Source organism: Gobio gobio (genome assembly GCF_949357685.1).
Source record: "Gobio gobio genome assembly, chromosome: 2".
Taxonomy (NCBI): domain Eukaryota; kingdom Metazoa; phylum Chordata; class Actinopteri; order Cypriniformes; family Gobionidae; genus Gobio; species Gobio gobio.
In genome coordinates, this window is record NC_137098.1 from 54,233,936 (window position 1) to 54,261,107 (window position 27,172).

The 27,172-nt window shown below is 38.0% G+C and overlaps 1 protein-coding gene across 2 annotated transcripts in view; it reads left to right on the forward strand.

Moving 5' to 3' along the window:
• The first annotated feature begins 1,026 nt into the window (after window positions 1-1,026).
• Window positions 1,027-27,172, forward strand: part of chsy1 (chondroitin sulfate synthase 1) — a 70,062-nt gene continuing 43,916 nt past the window's right edge. Inside the window, exons 1-2 of one of the 2 annotated variants that reach the window (XM_079810780.1) lie at window positions 1,027-1,728; window positions 4,893-5,388. In XM_079810780.1, the coding sequence (XP_079666906.1) occupies window positions 1,418-1,728; window positions 4,893-5,388 (807 nt within the window). In that variant the 5' untranslated portion in view covers window positions 1,027-1,417. Of the gene's footprint in view, window positions 1,729-4,671; window positions 4,798-4,892; window positions 5,389-27,172 lie in introns of those variants that run through there. The other variant, XM_079810781.1, reaches the window with a different exon arrangement.

Here is a 27,172-nt window from a genome sequence, read left to right on the forward strand (position 1 = left end):
AGAAAAAGGGAAACATATTCTTAATAAATAAACCGAAAACTAATTACGATTAGTTAATTGTGATAAATTATGTAATTTTGTTGTGACAGGAAAATACACAGCAGAAGAGGAAGGACCCGACAGAATTACGAATTGTAATCTTGCGAGGTCACACTTTGTCCACTAGGTGGCGAGATTAGCACGTGATTTGATCAATCATGAAAGGGAGGAATACTGTTATAAAATGTGAGAATTAGTCTTATATTACAGGAAATCATAACATGAAAATTGACTATTAAATTTGAAATATAAATCTATAATTAACCTACTGAATTTAAAACATAAAATAAACTTGACAAAACGTTTTTTTAAACTTATTTTATTGCAACATGCAGTATCCAAATACTATGGGATGGTAATTTTATTTTAAACCTCACAAATTCCTCACGAAATGAATGCTAGATTTGTCAATATTTATTATAAATATTTGTCACATCATTTTTTTTTTGGTATAAGAGAAATATACAGAAAATTGAAAAAGAAGGAGGTTGCACAGATGATGATGATGATGATGAACAGCATAATCCAAAATAATTCCCAGATACAATATATTTCCTTTCGTCCAGTTTTGTAGCTTGTCCTTTATGGGAATTTTTTTATTTTTTATTTTGTTCTCTTCAGAAGATATATAAATATGCATCGACAACAACTTATTATTCTGATACTTAAATCCATTTCAAAGTATTCTGTAATTCTACAAGGAAAACAGCGAAACTGGCTTCTGTTTTGAAATTTGACATTTAATAAATATATTATATTTTGTTATCAAATTAACGATTTATTAAATAAAATTCGATTGTAAAACGGTTGTCTCCATTACAGTAAACAGTTTAATTGTGAATATTTCAAAATAATAATTCACGTGAAAAAAGGACGCAACGCTTTTCCCTTGCATGAAACGTCATCAGCTAACTGTCTTCAGCCAATCGGGAACGAGCTACGGCGCCTCCAGCGTGTCAAAATTCCTGATGGTTAAGCCGCGTCGCCGCACAACGCGTTTCAAGCACTCGCGCTCACTCACAATGGCGAGATAGTCGCGAGAACGAGGATGCAGCCGCAGTTCTTTAGACAGCAGACCGTTCATTTCCCCTGACTTATCGCCGATTCGGAACTCGAAACGACGGAAATACCTTCACGAATCCGATCATGGCTCGCATGGAGCGGATAGCTGGTGATTAGATGGCAGTGGCTGGTGATATATGCGGACTGGAGCGCTGCAACGTACACAGCGGCAGTGAACGGTGATCTGGGGCGATCATGCTCGGACCCAAACCCAGTGTTCTGGACGGGACTGCAGCAGCGGGTGGCGTTTAAAAAAAAACCAAGGCGTAAAGAAACAAAAGCCCTGACTGATCCGGAGGTTTGAGTATAAACTGAAATGGCAGGTAGAAGTCGCAGATCGTGGTTCAGTGTGTTGCTGGGTCTGGTAGTTGGGTTCACACTGGCGTCCAGGCTCATCCTGCCCCGGGCCACCGAGCTGAAGAAAGCGGGTCACAAGCGGCGGGCGAGCGGTGGCACGGGCGGCTGCGGAGGTGGAGGAGGGATGATGATGATGATGAAGAAGGAGCATGGAGGGCTTCTGATGCCCAGCACGGAGAAGCCCGCGGTGCCCCAGTCCAACAGTTTTCTGTTCGTGGGCGTCATGACCGCGCAGAAGTACCTGAATAACCGCGCCGTGGCAGCATATAGGTAATTCATCGCGTCCACTTACGAAGAATCACCATGGTAACAGTAGTTACCGTCCAAATACAGCATAGTTAAGAGTGCAGAAACCGTGCTCGTTACCACACATTTATTGTAGTAGTAACGATGATTGTATGGTATTGTGGCTGGTTTTCCAGAGTAAATTATGGTAAGGATGGAGAGAGGTCAGGGTTATGCTGGAGCTTAGTCATTAGTTTTTTGGGGGGCGGGTGGGAGTTATAGGCAATTCAGCGCGTTCACGTACGATAAATCCCCACGATAACCGCCGTAAGACGGGATCTTCTTCAGCTTCAACAATATATTTATTTATCTCATATTTTACATTATATATTTGGCAAATACCACTTGGGCTGGACGAGAGTTACAGGTAATGCGTTCACTTACATGGTAACCGTAGTTTCCGCGGAAGTGTCAAAGTAAAATAGTAACCGTGGTATTTCGCTGAAGACAATAGTTACAATGGTACCTGATGGCGAAAGTCCAGGGTTATTCCTTATTTCAGCTGTCTAATCAACATTGTATTAAAACATGTACAGATAATCTAATATTCATAATAACTAATACGGGATCTTCTTCAAACAATGTAAAAGCCTTCAGATTCTTTCTATTATATTTGATGACACTTCTGCCAAATACCATTTTACCTCAGTTTTATTGTAGTAAAATAAAATTGTTTTTTGCTGGAAACTGTGATTACCATGGTAAATCATAGTAAGGATGGGGAGTGAGAGAACAGGGTTATGCTGAATCGTTTAGGTTTTATATGGATCAAGAAATACCATGGTCAGTATCTTCCTCTCATTTTTAAATAGCACTTTTGGCTAATACCACATTATTATTTTAGAAATGGTATTTGTATGGTACTTTGGCGGGGACTATGGTTGTTACCATGGTAATTTGTCTAAGGATGGAGAGGACAGAGTTGTGCTGAGGCAAGCATTTATGTCATACGTTTAATCAGCAGTATTTTCTTGCCAGGGAGGTTTTTTGGGGTGAATTGCCTTAGTGGAAAAGCCAGAGCATCACAGAAGTGTTTTACAATGGCTGATTCTCTTGTTGCTGTATTTCCTACAAGTGCTTATAGTTATGCACAGGAGCAATTTGAAGATGCAAAGCATCTAAAGAATGCGTTCTCAAAGGATTGCTAAACCGTATTATGTCCCCTGGTTTGAAGTCTCATTTATTTAATTGCTTTATTTGATTTGCATGTGTAAGCAAGTTCACTGAATGCTTATTTCGTGCAAGAAAATGAAGAAGGCTGTCTATCAAAGCAGAGCTTTGCTCTTTCTCCTGCTTTCAGTGGTGAATGTCAGAGCTGTGTCTGAAGTTTTTGAATATTGAATAAGTAATTACTTCATGACCCCTTAAAAAGTATGTTCTGTACAGTATGAATGTAATCTAGACGTACTACATTCGCCATGTTGCCTTTATCGCACGACCTACCTGTGTCAGTTGCGTCACCACCATTCACAAATCCTCTCCCGTGGCCTCATGGGATGGTAAAGTGTCCATCGTATGCACACTTCAGAATCTTGCCGGAAGAAATGGGTCATCCGGGTACTTTTTGCCTACTCTTTCATGATAACTGTGAATTCGGACATTCTACTTTTATCACATACGGTTTTTCGCCTACTATATAGTAGGGAAGTATGCGATTTCCGAGTGTGCAAAAGGTTAACATGGATATCTTTTGGATTCCACTTTAGTTGCAGAGAACAGGAAGCAGGGTTTTGGTAAAATTAGATGTTGGCAAGCAGAGGGGATATTATCTGAACAAAAACAGTGCAGTCTTTCCACGTGCTGACATGCGGGGACACAAGTGTATTTTAGAGACTCGTGCTTGAGTGTCTGGACAGGAATGTTGCATTATTAAATTATGTGCATCTCTGAAGGTCTGCTGAACTGATTTAGTTGCGGCGAGTGTCCTCCTACACAACAGGGTCATGGCAGAGTGAAGCTTTTGGCATTCTGTCCTTGTGTTGAGTACTGCATTTTGTTTATCTGTTGTCTTTTCACATGTTTTTAGTTAAACAGCTTGGGACTTTGTTTTAAAACCATCTGAATCATCCTAACGCTATTCCTTGCTTAATCTTTTCGTCAACCTGATAATAACTTGAGGCATTATTTTTTACTCAAGTCTTCAGTTGCTCATGTCAATATATTCTGAATATTGCTGCTAAATCAAGGTTATTGTTTTTAAAATGAACAATACCGATATCTACAGTTGAGTTCATAATCAGGAATGTGATTTTCCAGCCTATGAAAAATACTTGGTATTTTCCTACCTAATATGACCCAAGTGAATCGTGTTAATCTTAGTGATGCACGGCACTGTGTTTATTTACACACAAGCAGCTCATGATCCAGTGTTTTCAGTGTCCCGGAGCGGCTCAGTTTGGTTCAGACTTCGGTGTAAATGCTGAGTTTGGTTTGAGTTTGGTCATGCGAGTTTGGTAATGAAACATGCACCAACAGTGTTCACAAATTTGCAATTAGAATGGTTTATAAATCTGTTGTCAGCAAAGACTTGAGGTCTCCTTATGGTTTTCTCTCAAAATAAAAACCCTTAACGTTTGAAAGCAAAGAAATGAAGGCAGCCATAAATATTAGTTTTGTCATTTAAATGTATTATTGTTCACAATAATAGTAATAAGCACTTGTTTTATTTTATGGCATGTTAATATTATTACTACATTATATTTCTTTATTGATTTTGGTTTTATTTTTTATTTTTTTTGCAATAAATAGTAATTATTATTATTATTTTGTTGTTGTTTAGCCATATTGAATGGGGAAATTTTGTCTTTTTTGTCCATAGCTAATCACATTCCTGATAATATAATTGAATGATAATGTGACAATTTGTGAACAAAATTGCTGAAATAAACACAATATTTACTCAAAATTTGTCAGCAGATTTTGGTTTTGATTGGAGGGATAACATTATTATTATTAATACATTTTTTGAATAATAGTACCACCTTTTTTCAAGTACCTTTTCGTTCAATTTGCAGCACAAATAACTATTATATTGTGATATACTGTTGACATGATGTAAGTTTTGGTCATACCGCACACTCCTAGGCCAATTTATTGGTCGAATGATCACTAATTTTGAACAAATTTGTAATTTTTTTTGCATTATGTAGGACCTGGGCCAAGACTATTCCGGGAAAAGTGGAGTTTTTCTCCAGCGAGGGTTCTGATACGACGATCCCAATCCCCATTGTGGCTCTGCAGAACGTGGACGACTCATACCCTCCGCAGAAGAAGTCCTTCATGATGCTCAAGTACATGCATGACCACTACCTGGACCAGTTCGAGTGGTTCATGCGAGCCGACGACGACGTCTACATCAAAAGCGAGAAGCTGGAGAGCTTTCTGAGGAGTCTCAACAGCAGCGAGGCCATCTTTCTTGGCCAGACGGGCATGGGTGCCCGCGATGAACTGGGCAAGCTGGCCTTGGAACCGGGGGAGAACTTCTGCATGGGCGGCCCTGGCGTCATCATGAGCCGTGAGGTGCTGCGCAGGATGGTGCCCCACATCCGCCAGTGCCTGCAGGAGATGTACACCACCCATGAGGACGTGGAGGTGGGCCGTTGCGTGCGCCGCTTCGCCGGGGTGCAGTGCGTCTGGTCCTATGAGGTAAGATGAGATGAAGTTTGTGGGGCATAACGTGCAAAACACCTGGATTTTTTTGTTGTTGTATAGTTTGTATAATTACAGGGCCAAACCATGTTGATCACATGACCAAGATAGAGCAGGGTACCCGTTGCATAATTATTAGTGTTCTATATTTCCTGCAGCTCAGGCTCGAGGTTTTATTATAATGCGTATTGTTCGAAAATCAGCCTCTTCATTGAACTCTCAAAGCTGCAATTTTCAGGTACTGAAAATTACAGGTTGGAGCGAAGCAGAAAAAAGCTGCATTCTTTTCACCATCAATACTCCTAGGTGGCTTTGATCCTTCAAAGGATTTCGGCGATACCTGACCAGGTATTACAGAGAGAGCTGGACAATAGTGGAATGTGTTCAAAGTCAAACAGGAACACAGCCTGTCTCTGCCGTCCAGGGATTGTTGTTCTAGATCAGCTGTTTTATCCAAGCCGTGATGGGGGTGACTCATAGGAAATGGAGCTTAGGAGTTTGGACATTGACTTTTTTGAAAGGGTGACCTCTGGCCTTGGAGAGCTGAGTCATCGTCTCTCCAATGGTTGAAGTTCACCATCATGTACTGTTATGGCCACATCATCATCCTTATGTAAAAAACATCTCTAGCATAATAATCAAGTAAAAACTGCATTACAGTAACGTGGTAACTAACTTGAGGAGGAAAATTTGCTTAATTTTCATGAAAACATTTTACAATGGTACAGTAGTCTCTTTCAGGAAAGTAAAATACTTTTAAGGATGAAATATTATTTGATTTTGGGGTGAAATGGGACCTAGGCAATGGGCATGTTCCTCCAGCTACAAGGTGTTTGCTATGGGAAAGGGAAAGGAAACTTTAGAAGAGTATTTCTATTTTGTGTGGATCTTTCTGTGCTGTTTTATCTGGATTTCCTTCTTCGTTTTCTTTTTTTTTTCTTTTTCTTTTTTAGATGTGGCTGCGTTTTCACATTTTCTGCTAGTTTTGAGTAAAGCACTTAGCATTTTTCTCCATCGTCTCAAATATGTCTTTGCGTATCGTTTAGTCTACCAAGACCATCCGTCAAGGCAAGATTACCCTTTTTTCCATCTGCTCCAGATGAAGCAGCCACATGCGCAATTCGTCACCGTAAATGTGACCTCGCTTTTCACAAATTTGTAAAACGGAAAAATTAAAGGGTTGGAAAGTTATCAGAGGTGCTCCATGAATCTTTTTCGGCTTGTGGAGTGGGGTGGAATTGGAACCTCTGAGTCTTAACGAGTCTCCCCCGTGACTGGGGCCACTGGGACTTTAATGCGCATTTGATGTGTGCTTTAATTACAGCCGTGCAGGATTAGTTAGAGACGGCACAGCTGGGCAACCTGCTATTAATGTCGTAGCATTCTGCCTCTGGTTCTTTATGGAAACGCCGGAGACCTACTGCACTGCAAGTCTCGACGGGCTCTGCGAGAGCTTCAGCCTCGTAAAGTGACCTCAAAGACCTCACAGCTCAAAACGGCAGCTTGTTACTCCCTTAAATACTGATATTAAGCGTCTTTGTCTGTTTGGAGCTCTTCAGATGTGTATCTGTCTGTGCTGCCTCTCAACTTCTATTTGTTTATGGCCAGAGCGCAAACAGTCTCATCTGACCTCTGCTTTGGGGTCACGGGTACATGAGATGATTCCTGGGCTCAATTTAAATGGGTATTAAAAAAAGTCACGTTTTCTTCGTCAGTTTTTCTCTAAATTGCCCATTTAGCAACTAATTTGTTTGCATATTGTTCACACCAATGACTATAATGACAATAACTATAATTTTTCTAGCTGATTAATGATAAAACATTGACAGCCAATCAGAATCCATTCTGCTTTAAAGCGCTTGAGCATTTAAAGTGACAGACTGCAAAACTGCAGTGCGTTTATAATAAACAGAACGTTATCGTACGGTGCTGTAGAATCGAATATAGTTTTTATCGTTATAGTTGACGTTCTTGGTGTGAATAGGCCACAATGAGGGACTGAATGAGTGACCCGAGCCTCAGATATATTTAGGCCCTGTTTACACCTGGTAGTAAGATTCACGTTCTGGTCGATCGGATCACAAGTAGACGAGGCAGACACATACCTGTTACACCTGGTGTTTTAATCCATATCTTTTGTCCACTTTCAACCAATTCTGTCCTGATTTCTATGGGTGGGTAAATGTTTTTTTTCTGATCTTTCGATCGAATGGACAAAATAAGCTTGTGCAATTTACATATTAACGCACTCGTCTACAGGTCTTCAGCTGACAAAGTTTAAATTCCATTTGAACGCATTCGACCACATTAGATTCTACAATACGAAAGCAATCCGGTCAAATGTGTTTTTGACTACCTCTGGAAATGGTCGAAAGTAGACAAGCTCAAAACATTTTAGACCCCGTTTACACCTGTATTTAGTGCAGTCCACTTGTCATCCGATCGACCAAAACGCATCTTAATACCAGGTGTAAACAAGGCCATTGAGACGTGTGGGTGGACTTTTCTGACTTGGTCCGGTAAGCAACCACCCAACAGACAGACACTTCCTTTATCTAATCTTTTTAACACTCAACCAGAGATATCAAACCTTAGCAGTGCTCAGCCAGACTCTCGTCACCTGTGTTATATTAAACCTGTCGTTCCGGGAACCTTCTCGCAGCTGCTCTCGTATCTCTCGCTTGCTGACCTTGTCCTGTCCTGGTTGCTGCCTTCCACATATTAGTGTCTAAACATAACCGTTATGTGTCTGCCAGTCTTGCTGATGTGTCCGTTGTTCGATGGTAAATATCTCCTATATAAAATTACTTGTGTGGTAATACCTTTCAAAAGTTTGGGATTAGTAAGTTTTATGTTTTTGAATAAATAAAGTAAACAATAAAATTAGTTTTAGACAATATTTTTATATTTTAGTTTATTATATTTAAATTAATCTATTAATAATAATTTAATTAATTTACTTTATTAATAAATACAATTTAAAATTATAGTATATAATATGAATGGTGTTTTTTTTTCCTGTGACAGCAAACTATAATATAGAACTTCTATATAATATTTCAATCATTTTAGTATGCTGATTTGGTGCTCGAAGCATTTCTTATCAATGTTGAAAACCGTTATGCTGCTTCATATTTTTTTGTCTTTTCAGAATTATTTGAGCAATAGAACATTTTAAGAACAGCATTTATTTGAAATGGAAACCTTTCGTAACATTATAAATGTAACTTTTGGTCAATTTAATGCATCCTTATTCCTTACTGAATAAAAGTATTATTTTCTTCATAATAGCGATCCCAAACGTTTGAAAGGTTATTAACGGATAGTTTCTGATAGTCCACACTTGACTCATATATTCATGATGATAAATATTGAAGCTTGCATCGTTGTGCTTTTTAGTAAAACCGTGAAAGTTGTTGTTGTTTAACGCTCTCTGGGAAAGTCCTTAAAATCCCTTTATTGAATGTAGACACTGAATGCAGAAGTTCTGCTAGAAAAAGGTAGTGAAGGGCTGCGCTCTATTCAGCAGAGCAGTTTGGTTAATCTTTACACCAATTATATTGTCACATATGTTCTCTCTGAATGACGCGTGAGACTTCTGCTCACAAATTACAACTGAAAGAAGAACTGTCTTAGTTATTCCAACAAATGTGCCAATTAAGAGCGTTGTAAAGTGGTATTTTGTTCCATTGAAAATGGAGAAAAGCCCTCAAGCAAGAACAATGCAAGATGCTCATCGCATGCTTTTTTTTGTACAGCATTTTGTCTCCTGTTTTGTGACTGAGTGATCTTCACACTCTGATTGATATTGACAAGCCATTCTTCAGCTATTATTTAGTTGTCAGCCCATCTGTTTGCTCGGAAAACAGCCGTAAATGACGACACGAATGGAAGCTGAAAGCCAATATTGGGTTCCACATTTTTTCCATGTGTGCCTTGATTTATGACACTTGTGTCACTAAACTGTCAGTGCATTTATTTTGTCTGTTCATTGTCTTTGTAGAATAGACCTTCTCAACATGAAATTAAAAAAAGAATAATTTAATAACGCTGTCCTAACCTGGAAAAAATGTAATGGTTGTCTCTTCCATGAAATCTTGATTTTCCTAACCATTCAGCATTTTAGTCAACTAGTTAAGACTATTTTTTACTTTAGTAGAAGTAACACTTTCTTGTAAAAAAAACGATTAATACTTTATTCAACAAGGACACATTAATCATATCAAAAGTGACATTAAAGAAGATTTCTATTTCAAATATATGCTGTTCTTTCTATTCCTTAAAGCATCCTGTAAAAAATGTATCAGTTTCCACCAATATTAAGCAACACAACATTCAACATTGATAATATTTCTTCAACAGCAAAGCAGCAAATTAGAATGATTTCTAAAGGATCATGTGACACTGAAGACAGTAATAAATTGCATTTTAAAATGTATACCCCAAGCGGGACACACAAATCCGGAAAACTGAAGCCAACGTGTCTCGATTGCCCTCAAGTGGCTGGATGCATTATAGGTCATAAAGCCCGCCCTCGCCATGAAATGTAATGGGACAAACTAAACAATCAAATTACACTTCAAATACATTTTTTCCAAAGATGATTTCTGTTATTTAGTTTAATATAGTTTTTATCATGCTGTGTTAGTTCAAGTGTTCGTTCTTTAAAGGGTTAGTTCACCCAAAAATGAAAATTAGCCCATGATTGTTGCCTCGTTTTTGAAGTCCATAAAAGTGCATCTATCCATCATATAACTGCTCCACACGGATCCGGGGGGTTAATAAAGGCCTTCTGAAGCAAAGTGGCTATATCCATATTTAAAACTTTAAAAATAACTCACAAGTCGACTTACGGCAAAAGAGTAACCCCCGGATAGGGCTGGGCAACATACTCATGCCCCTCTTCTCTTATATCGAAATCCTCCGCAATTTCTCTTTAAAAATTCTAATTTTAGACTAATTCATGACCGGTGTTTTGTTGTGCTCTATCCTCTGCGCTTCTCAATACGCATGCGTCAAGGGTTACTCTTTCGCCGTAAATCGATGCGTACGGCTTTCTGCCGGAAGAATTTTATTTGTCTGAAAAGGAATGTCATATACACCTAGGATGACTTGAGGGTGAGTAAATCATGGGCCAATTTTCATTTGTGGGTGAACTATCCCTTTTAAATAAGTTTGGTTTTAGTTAGTTATTTAATGCTATAAAAATGTGGGTGTGACATTATGAATGACAGCTGAGATTGACAGCTTCTCTGAGTAATGTAGTCACTGAGGCACTAACGGACATTTTTTGGGAACTTCGAGAGGAGATTGGAGCTTTAACTTTAATCTCTACCTTTCCATAACTGTTTATTTCACAAAAGTTGATTAGATGGGAGTGTAGACGGGACCTTGAGATCGCGACTCAACTTCGCGCTCACCACTGCGCAGACTCGGAAGAAGTCGAGTCATCCATCTTTTTTTACAGTGTATACAAATTGAACCGTTATTTCAAATGAGTGATATTTAAAAACATTTTATCAAATAAATGCAGCTTTGGTGAGCATTAGAGACTTCTTTCAAAAACATTAACCATAGTGTATACTTATCTATCTTTTCCACAGTAAGACCAAGTAAATTAGGTGCATTTTGATTTCACATTATCATTTCGAATCTCATTTCGTTTCTCAGTGAGCTCCGTGATAACATGTCACTTACACAGAGTCTGAAATTGATATGACTTGTCTGGCCACCAACAAGGGCCTCGAGTCATTTTGAGATCTATCCCCATGTTGGATTTGTGCCGTGACTTAACTGCTTCTGCTTCTAGTGTAATGATGATTGCATCTATCTGGGAGTTTGCAAATCCGTATGCTCTTATGATTCAGATCCCTCTACAAACTCAGCAGACCAGAAGTGAAACTTGTCTTGTCAAGCATCACATCTGCTGCGTCCATGTCGGTGTGACCACAGATCTGTTTTATAAAGGTTAACCGTGGTAAATGTGACGCTGAATAGTGTTAACCAATATTATTTTGATCATCATTTTGTTTAAATATAATAGACAAACTTTTTTCATCAGTTGTGGAGCAATGAATTGTTCCAGAAACATGTATTTAGGAAGCAAGTAGGTTTTATTTCATGCTGACTTGAAAATGATAGTTCCTATGATTAGAAAAATAAAACTTTTTTTTTTAAAGCCATTTTAAGGCAGATACTCAAAATATTGAGTATATTGTATACGTGGCTGAGAATGAAATTGAGAATTTTTTTCGTTTTCTCTGCCTCACAGCCACTTAAACCGCTTCATGATCCAGGCCTCCATTCTCTCACCTTCTTCTATGTGTCACATCATGTGTCAATAAGACTTTAGTTTCTTTTTCTGCTCAGACATCCACAGGAAGTCAGCCTCCCACACGCATATTCTGTTCTTCAAGCTCTAACAAACAAACGCCTGTAGTCGCGTCTATTTCTTGCCACTCGACGAAGACCGGAATTATACTGCCAGTCCTGTATTTTGTGGCCATTTTCATGGAATCTTTTTTGGAGATCTATGCGAGATGGGTCATTATTGCACTCAGTTATAGTGTTTTGAGGATTGGCGGCAGTGCGCAGATATGTGAAGCTTTTCTCAAAAGCACAAATAGTTTGTGCCGACTCGAAGCTTTACAAGAAATGTTTGTCCACCATAATAATAAAACAATTTTTAGGTTCTTGTACATTTTTATGCATTATTGTGGCATTATAAAAATGGTTGGAATTTTGTTTTCCATTTTAAATTTGCATTTATAACGTATCTGTTCCAAAAATCTATTTAGATGGGATTACAAGACATCACATGTGTCATATGCTCCCAACATCAATTTAATTCAATTCTAAGGCAGAATTATATCTTTCTTGGATAAGGCTATTCCAGAATTCGCTGACCTAAAAAACATCTTACTGACCCCAAACATTAAACTTTAATATTTTTATTCAGCAAGCAAATATTACATTGATCAAAATTTACACTAAAGATGTATAATGTTACAAAAGATTTCTGTTTCAAATAAATGCTTTTCTTTTGAACTTTCTATTCATCAAAGAATCCTGAAAAAAGTAACAGTATGCACAAATATGAAGCGGCAACAAGTTTTCATTATTGATAATAATAAGAAATGTTCCTTGAGGAGCAAATCAGCATATTAGAATGCTTTCTGAAGGATCATGTGTCACTGAAGGATCAGCAAAGCTGAATTTTCAGCATCACTCCAGTCTTCACAGGAATAAATTACTTTTTAAAATATATTCAAATAGAAAAGTTATTTTAAATTGTACAAATATTTCACAATATTACTGTTTTACAGTATTTTTGATCAAATAAATGCAGACTTCTTTCAAAAACATTATAAATAAATCTTATAATAAATATAATAAATCATTTTATCCAACATTTGTGTTCTGTATATTGCGATCTTTATATGTATCGAAAACCATGTTGTTCCAAATTGGCCACTTATGTTTCCGTTCACTTATTTCCGTTCTGCCTAGATGGCATTAGATAGCTAGGCAGCTCACCAGAATTTGAAGCACTATCGTTTGTAGATGGTTGGGTTAAAAGCCCAGTTGACCTTGACAGCACCCAGGATAAGTAGTCAATCATATTAAACATTCCCAATGATTTGATTCTCTGAGCTTAATTTGATTTGGCCTCTTTAGCTTGTTAAAGTTACAATATTAGCTATTCATAGCTTTGCTCACCTATTTCCACAGGGTTTATTAGTTTAGATGGACTAACCAGCCATAGTTCGTTCTTTGGCCCTGTTAGAGCATTGAATGGGTTCACTGATGGCCTTTTTTCCAAATCATGACCTTTTATTATTTACCCTTTAATAAGGTTTTACCAGTACTGATGCTATATTTCCTCAGACATGCGTTTTCACTGCATTCCAGCATTCTTTGCACATTTTTAATTTGTCTGTCTAACAAGGAGCAACTAAACGTGACGTGTAGATCTTCACGTTCAGAATGAAAAGGTTGAGGTGTCTGTCTCTTTGGTTCACAACTTATTTCAGTTCTTCGCAGCAGACTGCCGTGTATGTGGCAAACCTCATGTATTTTCAGACATCCTGTGGCCGCTGGACTCATGTATGTGTTATTCTGTTGCTCCTCGGCGCACCCGAGCAGGATGCTAAAATTATAGCTGCAATGAGCAAATAAATGTTTACTAGCTTCATTTAAAAATAAATACAAACAGAGGTTAAAGGGGTTTGCTCGGGCATGAAAGCCAGCAGGCTTGAAATGCTCCTTCTGTGGAGTAACAGCCATAAATAGTTTGTGTACTGATATGATTGCATTACTGATACGAAAAGAAATTGGCAATTGTTTAGTGTGCATTATCAGTGATATTGGTTCCTTATTCATAAACTCAAATAGCTTCTAAGTTTGTGTTGCCCTTTGAGTGGACAAACTCGCATTGTATTATGATACTTAAACCATCTCAACCTGTGTTACTGTTAGCCCCCACTAGGTACATTTAGTTTCTTAATACACATTGCAAAAAATGTGATGTGTGTCTTAATAATCCTTTATATATATATATATATATATATATATATATATATATATATATATATATATATAATGATAACTTGCTCTGCTTCTGAAATTACTTATTAGCTAATGTCAACCTTGTGTAATGAAATATTATTACAATTTAAAGTGTCATTTATTCCTGTTATGCAAAGCTGATTTTCCAGCATTATTACTCCAGTCTTCAGTGTCACATGATCCTTCAGAAATCATTCTAATATTGTTGATTTAATAGAAAGTTTACTCAAATTAATATTCATTTACACAATATTTCAATATTCAATATTTCTTTTTTTGTTCTTCAGTTGTTTACGGTAAAGGGTAAGATGAAGTAAATGCATTGAAACAGTCATCAGGTGATGCTGTAAATGACCTGATCTGCTGTAAAAACATGGCTTGTATGCAAAGGGGAGTTTTTGCGCACAAGTCTGACACATTGAACTGAAGAGGAAGTATGATGTGACTCATACTTCGCTTTGATTGGATGCCTGAAGGAATGAGTCTGTGCCTCATTCCTTTGCCAATGCTGTTGTTTGGTATTTTAAAATGCATTATATTCTTTCTTGTTCCTTTTTTACTTTTAATATTGGGTACTATTGTTGACACAGTACTGAGTTCAGTAGTTGAAAGTAAAAGTGGCAAGTAGGCTACGTTCGCACTGTCAATTTTTGGGATTGACAACCGCATGTACTTACAGGTGTGAGTCTCGAAATGTCCCATTCACACAGCCACTTACAGTAGCACTTACGTGCAACGGGGGTCAAGCCTGTATTCTCTTACCAGTAACCATAGCGACAGTGACCAAAGTAATATCAAAGATGTGATTGTCCATAAAACTGAAAAGTCTTGACATGACAAGAGTCCAATTGAGCCACAGGTGCCTTGCTCAAGGGCACCTCAGTTGTGGGTACAATCTTCGGGTTACAAGTCCGACTCTCTAACCATTAGTCCACAACTTCCCTAATACCAGCTACCATTACCAGTAAAATGTATTAAAGTGTTAGTTCACACAAAAATAAGAAAATTGTAGTCAATCACTCACCCTCATGTTGTTCCAAACCTGTTATACTTTCATTAGTCTTCTCAACACAAATGAAGGTATTGTAAATTAATTTCCGTCCTTCTATTGACCATCTACACAACTACCACTATGTTGCTTCAAAAATTTCATAAAGACATTCTGAATTAATTTAGTTTTTTTTGTGTGAATAAAAGCCTAAATTCAATCTGTTCATCATATAAAGTGATCGTGTTCCTTCAGAAAATTTGGACTAAACCGCTCAATTCATATGGATTAGTTTTACATCTCTTAATTAACTTTTTGAAGTCTCAAAGTGATAGTTTCGTGGACTGTCAATGGAGGGACAGAAATATCAGATGTACATTAAAATATCTTCATTTGTGTTGCGAAGATGAACGAAAGTCTTACGGGTTTGGAATGAGATGAAGTTGAGTAAATGATAATTTTTTGATAAAGTTTTGATACCATGGTAGTAGGGAAAAATACTTTTTATGGCATTTACTTGACCTTGCATGTTGGGTTATTGACTGATAAAAATATTTATCTTCAATGCAATAAAGCCATGTTGGATAAAAACATCTGCCAAATGCGTGATTAACTTGGAACTGATTGCAGACTCTGGCTGAATGTGAAAATCATTAACATGTCCACCTTATTCTTTAGATTATGGGTGTAACTTCTATTATGCTGTCAACAATCAGTGAAAGGCTCGCTTTATGAATGCAATAATACCTTTTTTTTTATTTTATACTGGGTACAATGAGATGACATTATTCTACTCACCCTTCAACCATCGAACATTTAAAAGGACATTTAAAAGTGTAAAAGCTTCAACAAGGTACTTCCAAAAGATCATGAAAAACCCCAAAAGCACGATTCTTTCCACAGCAGGGAAGCGACCCTCTCGTTCACCGGGGTGAACTCCAACACATGGCGGCTGAGCTGGGGGGCTATAAGCAAACCCACTCCAGCCCTCCGCCTCTCACCATGGGCAACTCCAGAGTGGTAGAGAGTCCAGCTTCTCTCAAGAAGTGTGGTTCCAGAGCCCAAGCTGTGCGTGGAGGTTAGCCCGACTATCTCTAGTCGGTACCTCTCGACCTCCCGCACAAGCTCAGGCTCCTTGCCCGCCAACGAGGTGACATTCCACGTCCCTAAAGCCAGATTCGACGTCTCGGTCCTTGATGTAATTGTAGTCATAAAGGGTTTGTGAACTGTTCTTAGTCTGGCCCGTCACCAAGGACCTGTTTGCCTTGGGAGACCCTACCAGGGGCATATAGCCCCAGACAACATAGCTCCCAGGATCATTTGGGTACTCAAACCTCTCCACCACGATAAGGTGACAGTTCAAGGAGAGGCAAATATGCAGTGTTGTAATTTTTATACTGTTACAGCGGAATACAAAGGGGGAAAATAGGAAAATAATGCAGCGAGGAAAAGAGCTCTTGCCATAACCTATCATACCTACTCATAACGTACTTTCAACACGTTAAAATAGCAAGCGTTACGTTATTCTCATGATGTCTGAAAATAAAACGGCTCATTCAGTCAAACTGACGGATTAGCTTTATTTGATGCGCAACCTTATGATTTGACTCATTGTAGTCTTTTTGAATGGAAGTTCCTCAAACCGGAAGTGCCACCCATAATTCAAAACGCAGTTTTGGTGGATACAGTAGCAAAAAGAGTCTGCTTAATTGTAAATGGGGCTGAAAATGGTCATGATATACTATTTGTGGCCCCTTTTTAATTCCCAAACTTCATGTATCTTCTCCGTTTCTCTACCACAGCGAGCTCAGTGTGTGCCACTTCAGGAATGTTGAGGGAATGACTGGCTCGCTGCTAGCTGACGACTGATTGCCTCGTGCTTTAAAATCCCTAAACATTACACCCTCAGTTATACACTCAAATGTTTGCCGTTGAAGCTTATCTACCTTGCAGGACACTGGCCTGTTATTGCAACTTGCGCAAAGTACCGGTCCTCAAACAGATTCTCTGCAGATTTGGATATGGGTTGCATTAGTATAAAACAGAAGCTGCATTCTTTTTCTATTCTATAGTACATGATTATATAGTGATGGTTCATGTAGCTCCTGACATTTGGAAGTTCTTGCATCCGTTTTGTGTTTGTAAGTGAATTTGGAAACATATGTTGTAATATTACGTTGTACGTTTTAAACTGTTAATAGTTGACTCATCCCTAAAGACCCTGTTTGAGAGGAAGTTGTTATCTGACATGACCGCAGTGAAGATCATATCATTTCAACACTGTAGTGTTTGCTGCTTTTGGCTTGTTCCTGTACAGATACTGTTTTTTTTTTGCTTGTACTGGAGGGATGTGGACTTTACTTTAAAGGGCACCTATTATGCAAAATGCACTTTTGAGGTGTTTGAACATAAATGTGTGTTGGCAGTGTGTGTGTGTATATACATAACCACCCTATAATGGTGGTTTTATTTTTGTATCCTCCATAAATCATAAGCATTGTCTCAGAACAAGCCATTTGCAGAATCCTGGTAAAGTGATGTCACATTTCACAGGCCCCGCCCACGGGTGTTGATTGACACTGCCGTATTAGCAAAGACCCTGCCCTCAGAGAACGGTACACAGTCCGCCATTTTTATCTCCTCAACTGGGCATTCAAGTAAGAAATGTGTTCTTAATAAAGCTACTAAAGTTATTCAGTCAAGAGCAGTGAGTTATTTTCTGATTATCTTTTATTGTTTGATTCATAGCAACAGCAGATATAGCAGTAGGTACTGTATATTACACTTATTTCACTTTAGTACACAGATCTAATACACACACAGGATTTCTGTACTTGCTGCATGTGCACAGACATAATCAAATGTTTTCATGTGAACTTTGTGTATTTCTGACATAACCTTGTGTGCATTTGACAGTTTAATCACAATAACACATGAAAGAGAACAAGTTTAGACTAGTTTAATATAACATACTCACGGACGCGCCGGCATCCAGCTCTCTGTGCGCATGCGTCAGGTGTGTGTGCTCAAGTTGAGAGTGATAAGGCTTTAAAACACATGCAGGTGATAATATTTCATGATGATGAAGAACTGCAATGTCCCGTGAGCGCGTCTGCGATAGAGATGATCATCAAAACAAACAGATATCCTGTTTCAGTTTTCATTGGGAGCAGTGAAGGCTCCGCCCTCCGGGAAGGGGAGCAGCAGCTCATTTGCATTTAAAGGAGAAACAATGAAAACAGCTCATTTTTCTCAAACCCCAAAATTGCCATTTTCAAAATGGTATATTAAATGATCTGAATGCCCTTTTAGTGGTGTCAACAATAATCGATTCGGCAATGCATCGCAATGCAGGGCATGCACGATTCAGCATCGATGCGGCTAAGTGCCATAATCGATTATGTCACCGTTTATTTTCTGGCCTTGAGTTGGACAATAAAGTTGTGAAGTTTCAATTACTTCCAGGGTCATAACAACAACAACAATCAAGATGGCTGAGGCGGAGGGAGATTACTGATTAATTAAAACACATATGTTCACTGCTGGAAAAAGTTGGCTGTTATTATTGCTCTATTTAATTTCAAATGGTTCTAAAGCAGAGAAGAGAAACATTTCTCATTCAAAGCACTGAAAGCAGTGATTTATGTTTTCGTTTTCAGGTTTGAAAATGCCATATCCAATACCCTGTACCATTCAATTTTATTTTATTTAATGACATTTATGTCAAAGATACAGGAGAGTGATAATACACACATAGCAGCCAATACAATCTGTTTTTCAATATCTGACTGCTTGTATTGCCTCATGACTGATTAAAAATGTGCCTTGTTGTGTGCAGTAGAATTTTGATGCATCGCAATGCATCGTAGAATTGAATCGAATCGTTACCTGGTGAATCGGAATCGAATCGAATTGTGAGGGCAGTGCCAATGCACACCCCTATGCCCTTTAATATCGAATATATTTAAAAAAAAATATAATCTAAAATATTAATTTGCTTAAGACATTTTTAAAATATTTATAAAATAAAGATTTATTTATTTATTAAACATTTATTGTTATTAAAATGGTATTAATTAACCTGTATTTATTTGTTAAATGTATTTTAATTCATTAAAATACAATTTGTTAAACATATACATTTGTTTATATATAAAAAAATGTATTTATTAAATATTTATATTTTCAAAAATTGCATGTATGCTGAAGGTTCATTTCAGTAAGCCTCATATCTCATGCTTTAATTACTTATCTTACAAAGCTTTTAACTGGGGTCTTTTCATCTATGAAGTTGATGTCCGTAAAATCCTCATCTTGCTCTCAGTGGGAGGAATTACAGTGTCGTCAGATATCAATAGCAGGAGATAACGCTTCATTGGCAGTCTCTTTGTGTTCCCTGGCTTCAGTGGGTGGTTTGTTGGCCATGTTCACAGTCGTTTGTTGCCGTTTGACACTTTCTTTTAGAGGAAGTCCATTAGCGTGCCATTTGAACCCCTCATTTCCACCAGCAGGCTTATTAAGAGCTTTGCTGCTCTTTCCAAAGGCAATCCAGGAGCTACCTTTTCCTGTTTGGGCTAGTTTTTTCCCCTTTGGCACGGTCGCTTTGTTTCTCTTTTTTTTTTTTTTTTTCTCATCCTGGTTTGTCCAGTCAGAGACAGACTAAACTCTACCTTTTAAATGCACAATCTGTGATGCAGATTTGCTGAAACTTTTATTTTGTGCCTTTTTTGTTTTGTTCTCTACTGCCTGAAGTGTGATTTGGCCAGCGACAAGAATTACTACCAAAGCAATTAAATGAGACTCAGCATTCACTTGAAGAATTTTAGGCCACTTAAATCTCACATTAGAGATTCTGAAGGGTCATTAATATTTGATTGCACTGAAAGCTTCTGTTTTTCTTTTCAAAACGGATCATTAAATGGGATAAAAAAGCCGTTGATCAATGTGTCGACAGTATTTTTGTGAAAATAAAAGGATGCTCACTCGGCTTTTGGTTCAAAATTACCATTTCATCATAAAGTGGCAAGCACTTCTCTTCCACTTTAGTCTGAGGACAAATCTTTTAGGGCTTGCACAACTACTTGTTTTTACTAGTCGACTTGTTGGTGGGACAATGTTTACCTTATGTAAATGACTCACACTGTGCCTCATCAGCGGCCTTTGCAGTGTTTTGGCAGGTCGAATGCTGGGCTGAAGGAGATTGTGTGTGTGGGGAGAATGTCCTTGCAGCTGAGATGACGCTAGTGAGGAACGAAAGCATGCATATCTCCAGATTCATGCTGCTTGCATTGTCCTAAGTTGTGCAAGAAGATTCATGTCACACTCAATTATGGTTTCTTTCAGCTTGGGGGTGACATTCTGATTCGTTTCAGAGCAGTTTGAAAAATACTTGGCTTTTATGTGAACACTCTAAATGAACTCAGAACATCTTGTGTCCACAACACCAGTGCATTTCACCTATAATTTCACTTATAAAATCTGATTGTCTAACTTCAAATGTTTTTGGCCATTACAGTGACAAAGCTAATGTCATGCAACAACACTGGGATGCAGACAGCACAGCTCAAGTTCACTATTAGACCTAAACATTTTATTTTATTTATTTGATATTCTGCCCAACTTAATAATGCTTTAATATATTAATCTCAGGTCTGTTTCTCCAAAAGCATTGCAACAATTTAGTTGGTAACACAATCTTATTTGTTGTTGATATTAATGCATCAACTAACATGCAATTAATATTAACTAAAAATGACCAATATATTTCTAACAGCATGTATTAATCTTTATTAATATTAGTTCAGTTTGTCATTATTGATGTAAATAAAAATATTGCTCATTAATTCTGTGTATAAATACATTTTTTATTTGAAAGAAATATATCATTTTATATTATATTTTTTCTACAGCATATTCTGAATAGCAAATACATTTTTACATAGATCTTCTGAAATTAACATTTATTCTTCATCTCAAAATGGCTAATAATTGTTAGCAATTAAATGTCCTGGATATTGCAGTATATAGCTTGGGACTTCTTACACAACTCCAGGCTCTTTATGTTCTTTGAATTTGTTCTTATCCTGTCATTAATTTGTTTCAAACCCTCATCATATGTTCATATTCCCAACCTTTCTGAGCTATAAGTAATATAAGTGAGCCTGTTTTATGGTGGTGGTGGTGGTTTTGTGAATGGGCTGCGTTGAGCAGTGAATTTTAAGTCCCGGCATGGGGATATTTTCATCACGTCTGATCCGTTGAGGACCAGACAGGATCTGTCATTCCTGTCAGACGGAGGAATGTGAATGAAATGAGGATTAGGAAGACGGAGGTAGTTTAGTGACAACTAAAGAGAAGCAAAAAAGTGATGGTAATCTTAGAAAAGAATTGGCAACAAAGAATAGAATCAAGTAGTTCAGAAACAGACAAAAAGCGAAGGATCTTAAACCAAGAGAGGGAAAAGAAAAGGGCACAGCGAAGGAGATGCTGATGTCAGCACATGTCTCTGCTCTCTCCGTGTTTAGTAAGACCAAACAGCCCGAGAACAGTGTGCTCCCAGACACACCCTCTTCCTCTTTTAGAAATCGTCTTTCTCCACCAAAATGCCAGCAGTTCTTTAATCTCTCCTTTCAGCCCGTGGCAGTGCGAGCGAATGGGAATTGTTAAGATGCACCATTTGTTTCTTGTCCATTGGATTCAGCTGGTGAAAGCGGAAGCATTAAAAGAATATTTCACCCAGAAGTTAAATTATGTAATTTCCTCGCACTCGTGTCATTCCAATCCCATATGACTTCCTTCCATGAAACGTGGAGCATTTTTGGAGATTGTATTTGTTGCTTTTTCTGTGCAATGAATAGGGATTGAAGCACATGTATTTAAAATGAATGCACTTAAAAATAATTATTTTTTTCTAGGATTGCAACTGAATTGTATATAATTATTAAAATTAACATTTATTGATCAATATAGAAAATCTCCAAATGGCTATTTTTTTGGCCTGAGACAAACGCCTATAACTTTTAGCCTTTTATGAATTTTTAAATTATGGTATAAATAACATACTCAAAATATGAAATGCAAATGTTGTGTGTGTGCCATGTCTTTTGACAGTTGATCAGGATATTGCCGTTTTTGTCCAGCTGTGAAGTCTTTATATTGACTTTCCTTTCAGACCTTCTCAACTTCCAGTGTCGGTGGCTATCAAGTTTGCTGCGATGGCTCTTTGCAGCCCATGTGTGTTTAAAGGACATACGGGTGTCATCTTGCCTGGAATTGTTTAAGCTGGGGAGGGGATTAGGGGGAAAGCTTGGATTAGTTGTAAAGGGCAGAAAGGAAGCTCACTGATGGTTTAGATTTGTGCTGTATCTCCCCCGAACCTGATCTGTAAGGTGGTAGTTCTCTCACGCTTCCCTACAGTAGAAGATACAGGGCCCTATAAATCCATACAATTTTTCCCCCCTAAATTCCATGTTTTCTTTTTTTAATTTCTATGAAATATTAATTTATTTTTATTTTTTGGCAAATAAAGTGCTGCATTAGGGGATTACTACATTAAAGTGCCCCTATTATGCTTTTTTAAAGGCTATTGATTTTGTTTTGGAGGTCTCCTACAACAGGTTTACATGCATCAAAAGTAAGAAACATTTTCATTTTCACACATTTTCAATTATTCTCAAACGACTCAACGGATGAATCAGTCTCTCTAAATCCCTCAGCTACTCTGCTCTGATTGGCCAGATTTACCACTTACAGTGCCAAGCGAAACACTCCATTACCATGACTGAATTTCAGCTACGGAGGGTCCCTAAAGCTCAGCGATTGTACTCACCGTAAATAATGCCGACGATTTTACCATATCAATCCGAGCATAAGTTTGATGATGAAACATTGGAGGAAATATCTATTCAACTCAAACCTCCATCGAAATGACGACTTGAGCAGGACGTTTCTCAGTGATGCTACTCAGTTTGATGTACATTATGAGATGTTGCAGCTGTAATTCCTTACCATCAGCATTAACAAGTGCGTCCATCAACAAACCTGTGTGTATATTTCTAATTTATTGTGGTGCACATGCGGGAACTGTATCAATAACAGCGCATTCGTTAGCCAAGCACTAACGTGAATGACTGGTGTAACATTAAAGTTTTCAAAATAAATCGGCTCCATCTTTTATCTTTACTCAAAGTAGTAAGAACGACTGACAGTCTGCATTAATGGACATCATTTTAGATTATACTGTTTCGTATCGCTGTGGTAATTTTAGCCACTGACTCTTTGCATCCTCATTCTTTGGAAGTGGTTACATAAAAGGCAGAACATTTGCAGACCAGAAAAGAGTGTCTTCTCGACATGTACATAACACCAGCTACAGTGTTTTAGGCGGGTCAAAGGCAAAGGTGTTTGCAGGCAATCAATGAAGACTATAGGTGGGCATTATGCAAATGTGTTACCCAGTGATGTGTAGCCGTAACAAAGTGGGATTCGAACTACAGCCGACTTGTTTAGGCAATTCAGAGTCTATTCTTTCTTTTGAGGGGCAATAACTTTATTTATTGGGCACTTTCGGCTTCACAACTTTGCAGATCGTTTACATTCACAGACAGCTTCATTACACATTGCATTAAAGGGAATATTCAAAAAAGTATAATGGGCGCACTTTAAATTAAAACATGGATAACATTTTTGTAAAGTTTTGTAATATTCCTTAAAAATTATGTTTTGATAAATGATGGTGGTATTATCAGTACAATCATCATCATCATTACTTCTACTTTCATAAATACATTGTATTGTACAGAAGTAATATATTTCTATCATATTCAAGTGTTCTTGTAGTGAAGACCTTTCAATTTCTGTATCTGACAATAGTTTTTACTAGGGATGCACAATTAATCGCAGTTAACCTGAAATTACGCTTAAACAGTGACTATTGCGAATATTTTAATTTTTTTGCTCTAGTAAAGTCACGTCACGTTTATTTATATATCACTTTAGTTTAATTTTCACTTTAATTTAATAGATAGCTCAAAATCAAGCAGCTTTACTGTATTAAACATGAAAAACAGTCTCAGTGTCTTGTTTCATCAGAAGTACATCTTAATTTTCTACTCTAAAGCTGCTCTCCAGTGTTTTCTGACCTCGACCAACTGAACAGGCCTAATGAACCAGAAAAAATTGTTAATATGAAAGAAAGCGGAGCCTCCGCACACACACCTACCTATTACGTAATCGCCAGGGACCAATGGTGGTACGAAGGTGTTTCGCAGTCGGAGCAAACTTTTCTGGAAAGTTCGCTTTGGCAAGCTGTTTCGAACTCCCAAAACGAACTCCAAAAACACTTTGTTTCGGTCGATTGTCATATCAGTTTGTTCTTCGATTTCAGTTGAAGTATATTGGACCTTTACACAGAATAAGGCACACAACGTATTATTTGTGTTCTATACAGTGATAAAGGCTATGTCGATTAGCATTGAAGTATAAATATACTTTATTATCATGAAAATACCTGAGAAGGCTTGAAGAACTCAAATAAACCATATATTGTTGTGTGTTTAATAGTCATGTTTAATCAAAGCGTTTAAATTTTCTATTTATTTAGCTACAGCGATAGTATGATGCCCATAGGGATTTCCTGGAATGACATGCATTATCCATAGTTCAGCGGGGCATATTTGGATTTTCTGCACAAGAGCTTCCTCTGGCTTTCAGATGGAGCAGCATTTACTGCTTTTTTTCATTAAAAAATGCAGCCTTTGTCAAATCACATGCGGTTTAATTTCAATTAATTGTGCAGCTCTAGTTTTTGCCAAATAAAATGTTGAAATGCTAGTCTAGTGACTCTGCAGCTCTGAAAATGTTCAAGTGTTCATGTCCTCATATAGTGAGACGGCAGACACAGAAAACACCACGAGTCACAAAACTCTGGTGCTCATTCACACAGACGTGCAGAACATTAGGATTTCATATTTAAACTGCATTCTTATTGCACTTTTAATATTCAAACAGTAGTCCATATCACGATTTGTTTCATTCATCCAAAATTGGCCAAATTCTTTGACCTTCCGCGCTATAAAATAAATTCAGTTGAATTCTGTGATTTCCGTCCCCTACAGATAGCACAGCCTAGATGTGCAAGGGAGCAAAGCCTCAGGAAACAGGAGCCCAACTCGGATTACCACTAAATCTAATGTGCCTCTTGGCTCGCAGCACCATTACAGAACTATACAGCTATACTAATCGCCCTCAGAGCCGCCCACTTTGCTGGTTCGCTCTCCCGTCGAGGTCACTGCCATTCCAGGGTGAAAGCTGACTTTGTTTTTAAGTCTTTTTTTCCCCACTCATGCACAACAAACAGTTGGAACAAAGAGGCCTGAGAGAGTTTCACTGCCTGCTGCGTTTTCGTCGCAGCTGGAGGTGGCCTGCAAAAATCTGCACATAGCAGTTGAAATTAATTCAGACCAGGTGAAAAACGTCCATTTGTTAGGGATTAAAACTTCATGTGCCGTGGAGCCCGGTCTCTACCAGCGCTGGCTGGCTGACTGAGCAAACAGCTTAAAGTATTACTTGTATTTTTCTAGCATGGAGATAAATATGTTCAGCGTTTACTTTGGGTTCTCCGTTTAATTTTTCGCAAAACCGCACGTCTCAGATGTGCCGCACTGTCAGACGGCCATGCATGATTTCAGAACAGTCTCATCAAGGACATACCGTCCTGTATCTCTGAAAGATTCACTGGAAAAGGCTCTGATTCTTCTTAAGTCCCCTGGTTTAACCGTGGAGCCAGGCTTTGCCAAGTTACTCATCTCATTTTGGTCGTCTCCTTTTAATGGTGTCATTTCCTTGGTAAAAATGTTTTCGAGATGCAGAAAAAAGGCAGAGTTGGGCCTGACTGGTTGGCAAAGACAGCGTGTCCTGGCATCTCTGTGGGCATATTCCTGACACATCCCAGCCATGGCCTCATTTCTCCTGTCCGCCATTGCGTACGCCCTTTTTTCCGTGTCTAGCTGGCAATTTTTTGCCTATCACACATAGGAAAGGGAAAGATGAGGAAGAAATGCCCTCCAGCCTTCAAGAAATGCCCTACTTCCCCATATACCATTTTTAATAATAGTAATTTGTTACATTTTATATAGCGCTTTTCAGGGTACTCAAAGTGCTTTACATGGAAGGGGGAATCTCATCAACTACCACCAATGTGTAGCATCCAACTGGATGATGTGACGGCAGCCATATTGCACCAGAACACCCACCACACACCAGCTTATTGGTGTATGATGGATTATGATGGATATGGGCCATGATGATGAATATAGGCCAATGGGCAAATTTGGCCGTTTATTTGCATGTTATTGAATTCACTTTGTGCGATGCTGAAATCGTAACTTAATGCTGAAATCAAATTTATTTATTTTTTTTTTCGTTTTTAAGACATGCCGGGGTACGCTGGGGCCGGCGACCGTGTCTGACGGGTAGACCGGTTTGAGTTTTGGCCCAGTTCCCTTTGGTGCACCATCTGCTTGAGCATCTATAGTAGTGCCTGCGACACGATGCAAATACTGTGCTGATTCAATTACTGATGATTGGCTCTGCTGTGGTTGTGTTGTGATGGAATGTTTTTGAGCATGTTGTTGATAACCTATCTGTTTACTGAATAATGTATTGCTAGTTTGCAGGTCCAACCTGATTCTGCATCCACAAAAACCTCCAAAGATTCCTACAGAATTGGAATGCGTGCATTCTCATTTTCCTAATTTTTACATTTACATTACCTTTGTCAACAAATGCTTACTTTTAAGATAAAATGTTAATAATTTAATAACACTGTACATTTTTCATAAGCATCTGAAAGTTAATATCCTTTTATCATACTGTAGATTATAATGATAGTGACGAATACATTCACTTGCAGCATTTCATTTTATTATTATTTTTTAATAACAAAACATGATCAAATGTGATCCTTTATTATTAATATTTTTAACAACTAGGTTACGTTAGCACTTAAACATGATTTTGTATAGTTTGCAGAATTAATACACTTCTCTGTTTAGATCATTTATTGCCAAATGCCAGCATTCTGCCATCTGCGATGGTGACTGACTGCCAATGACTCACTTACAGAGAACATCAATAGCGAGAGCTCTGAAATGCAAATGCAGTCCATTCTCCAGCGCTTCCCTGCGGGAGCATTACGCGGCTGCGTCCACCTGCTTCGTGAGCTAA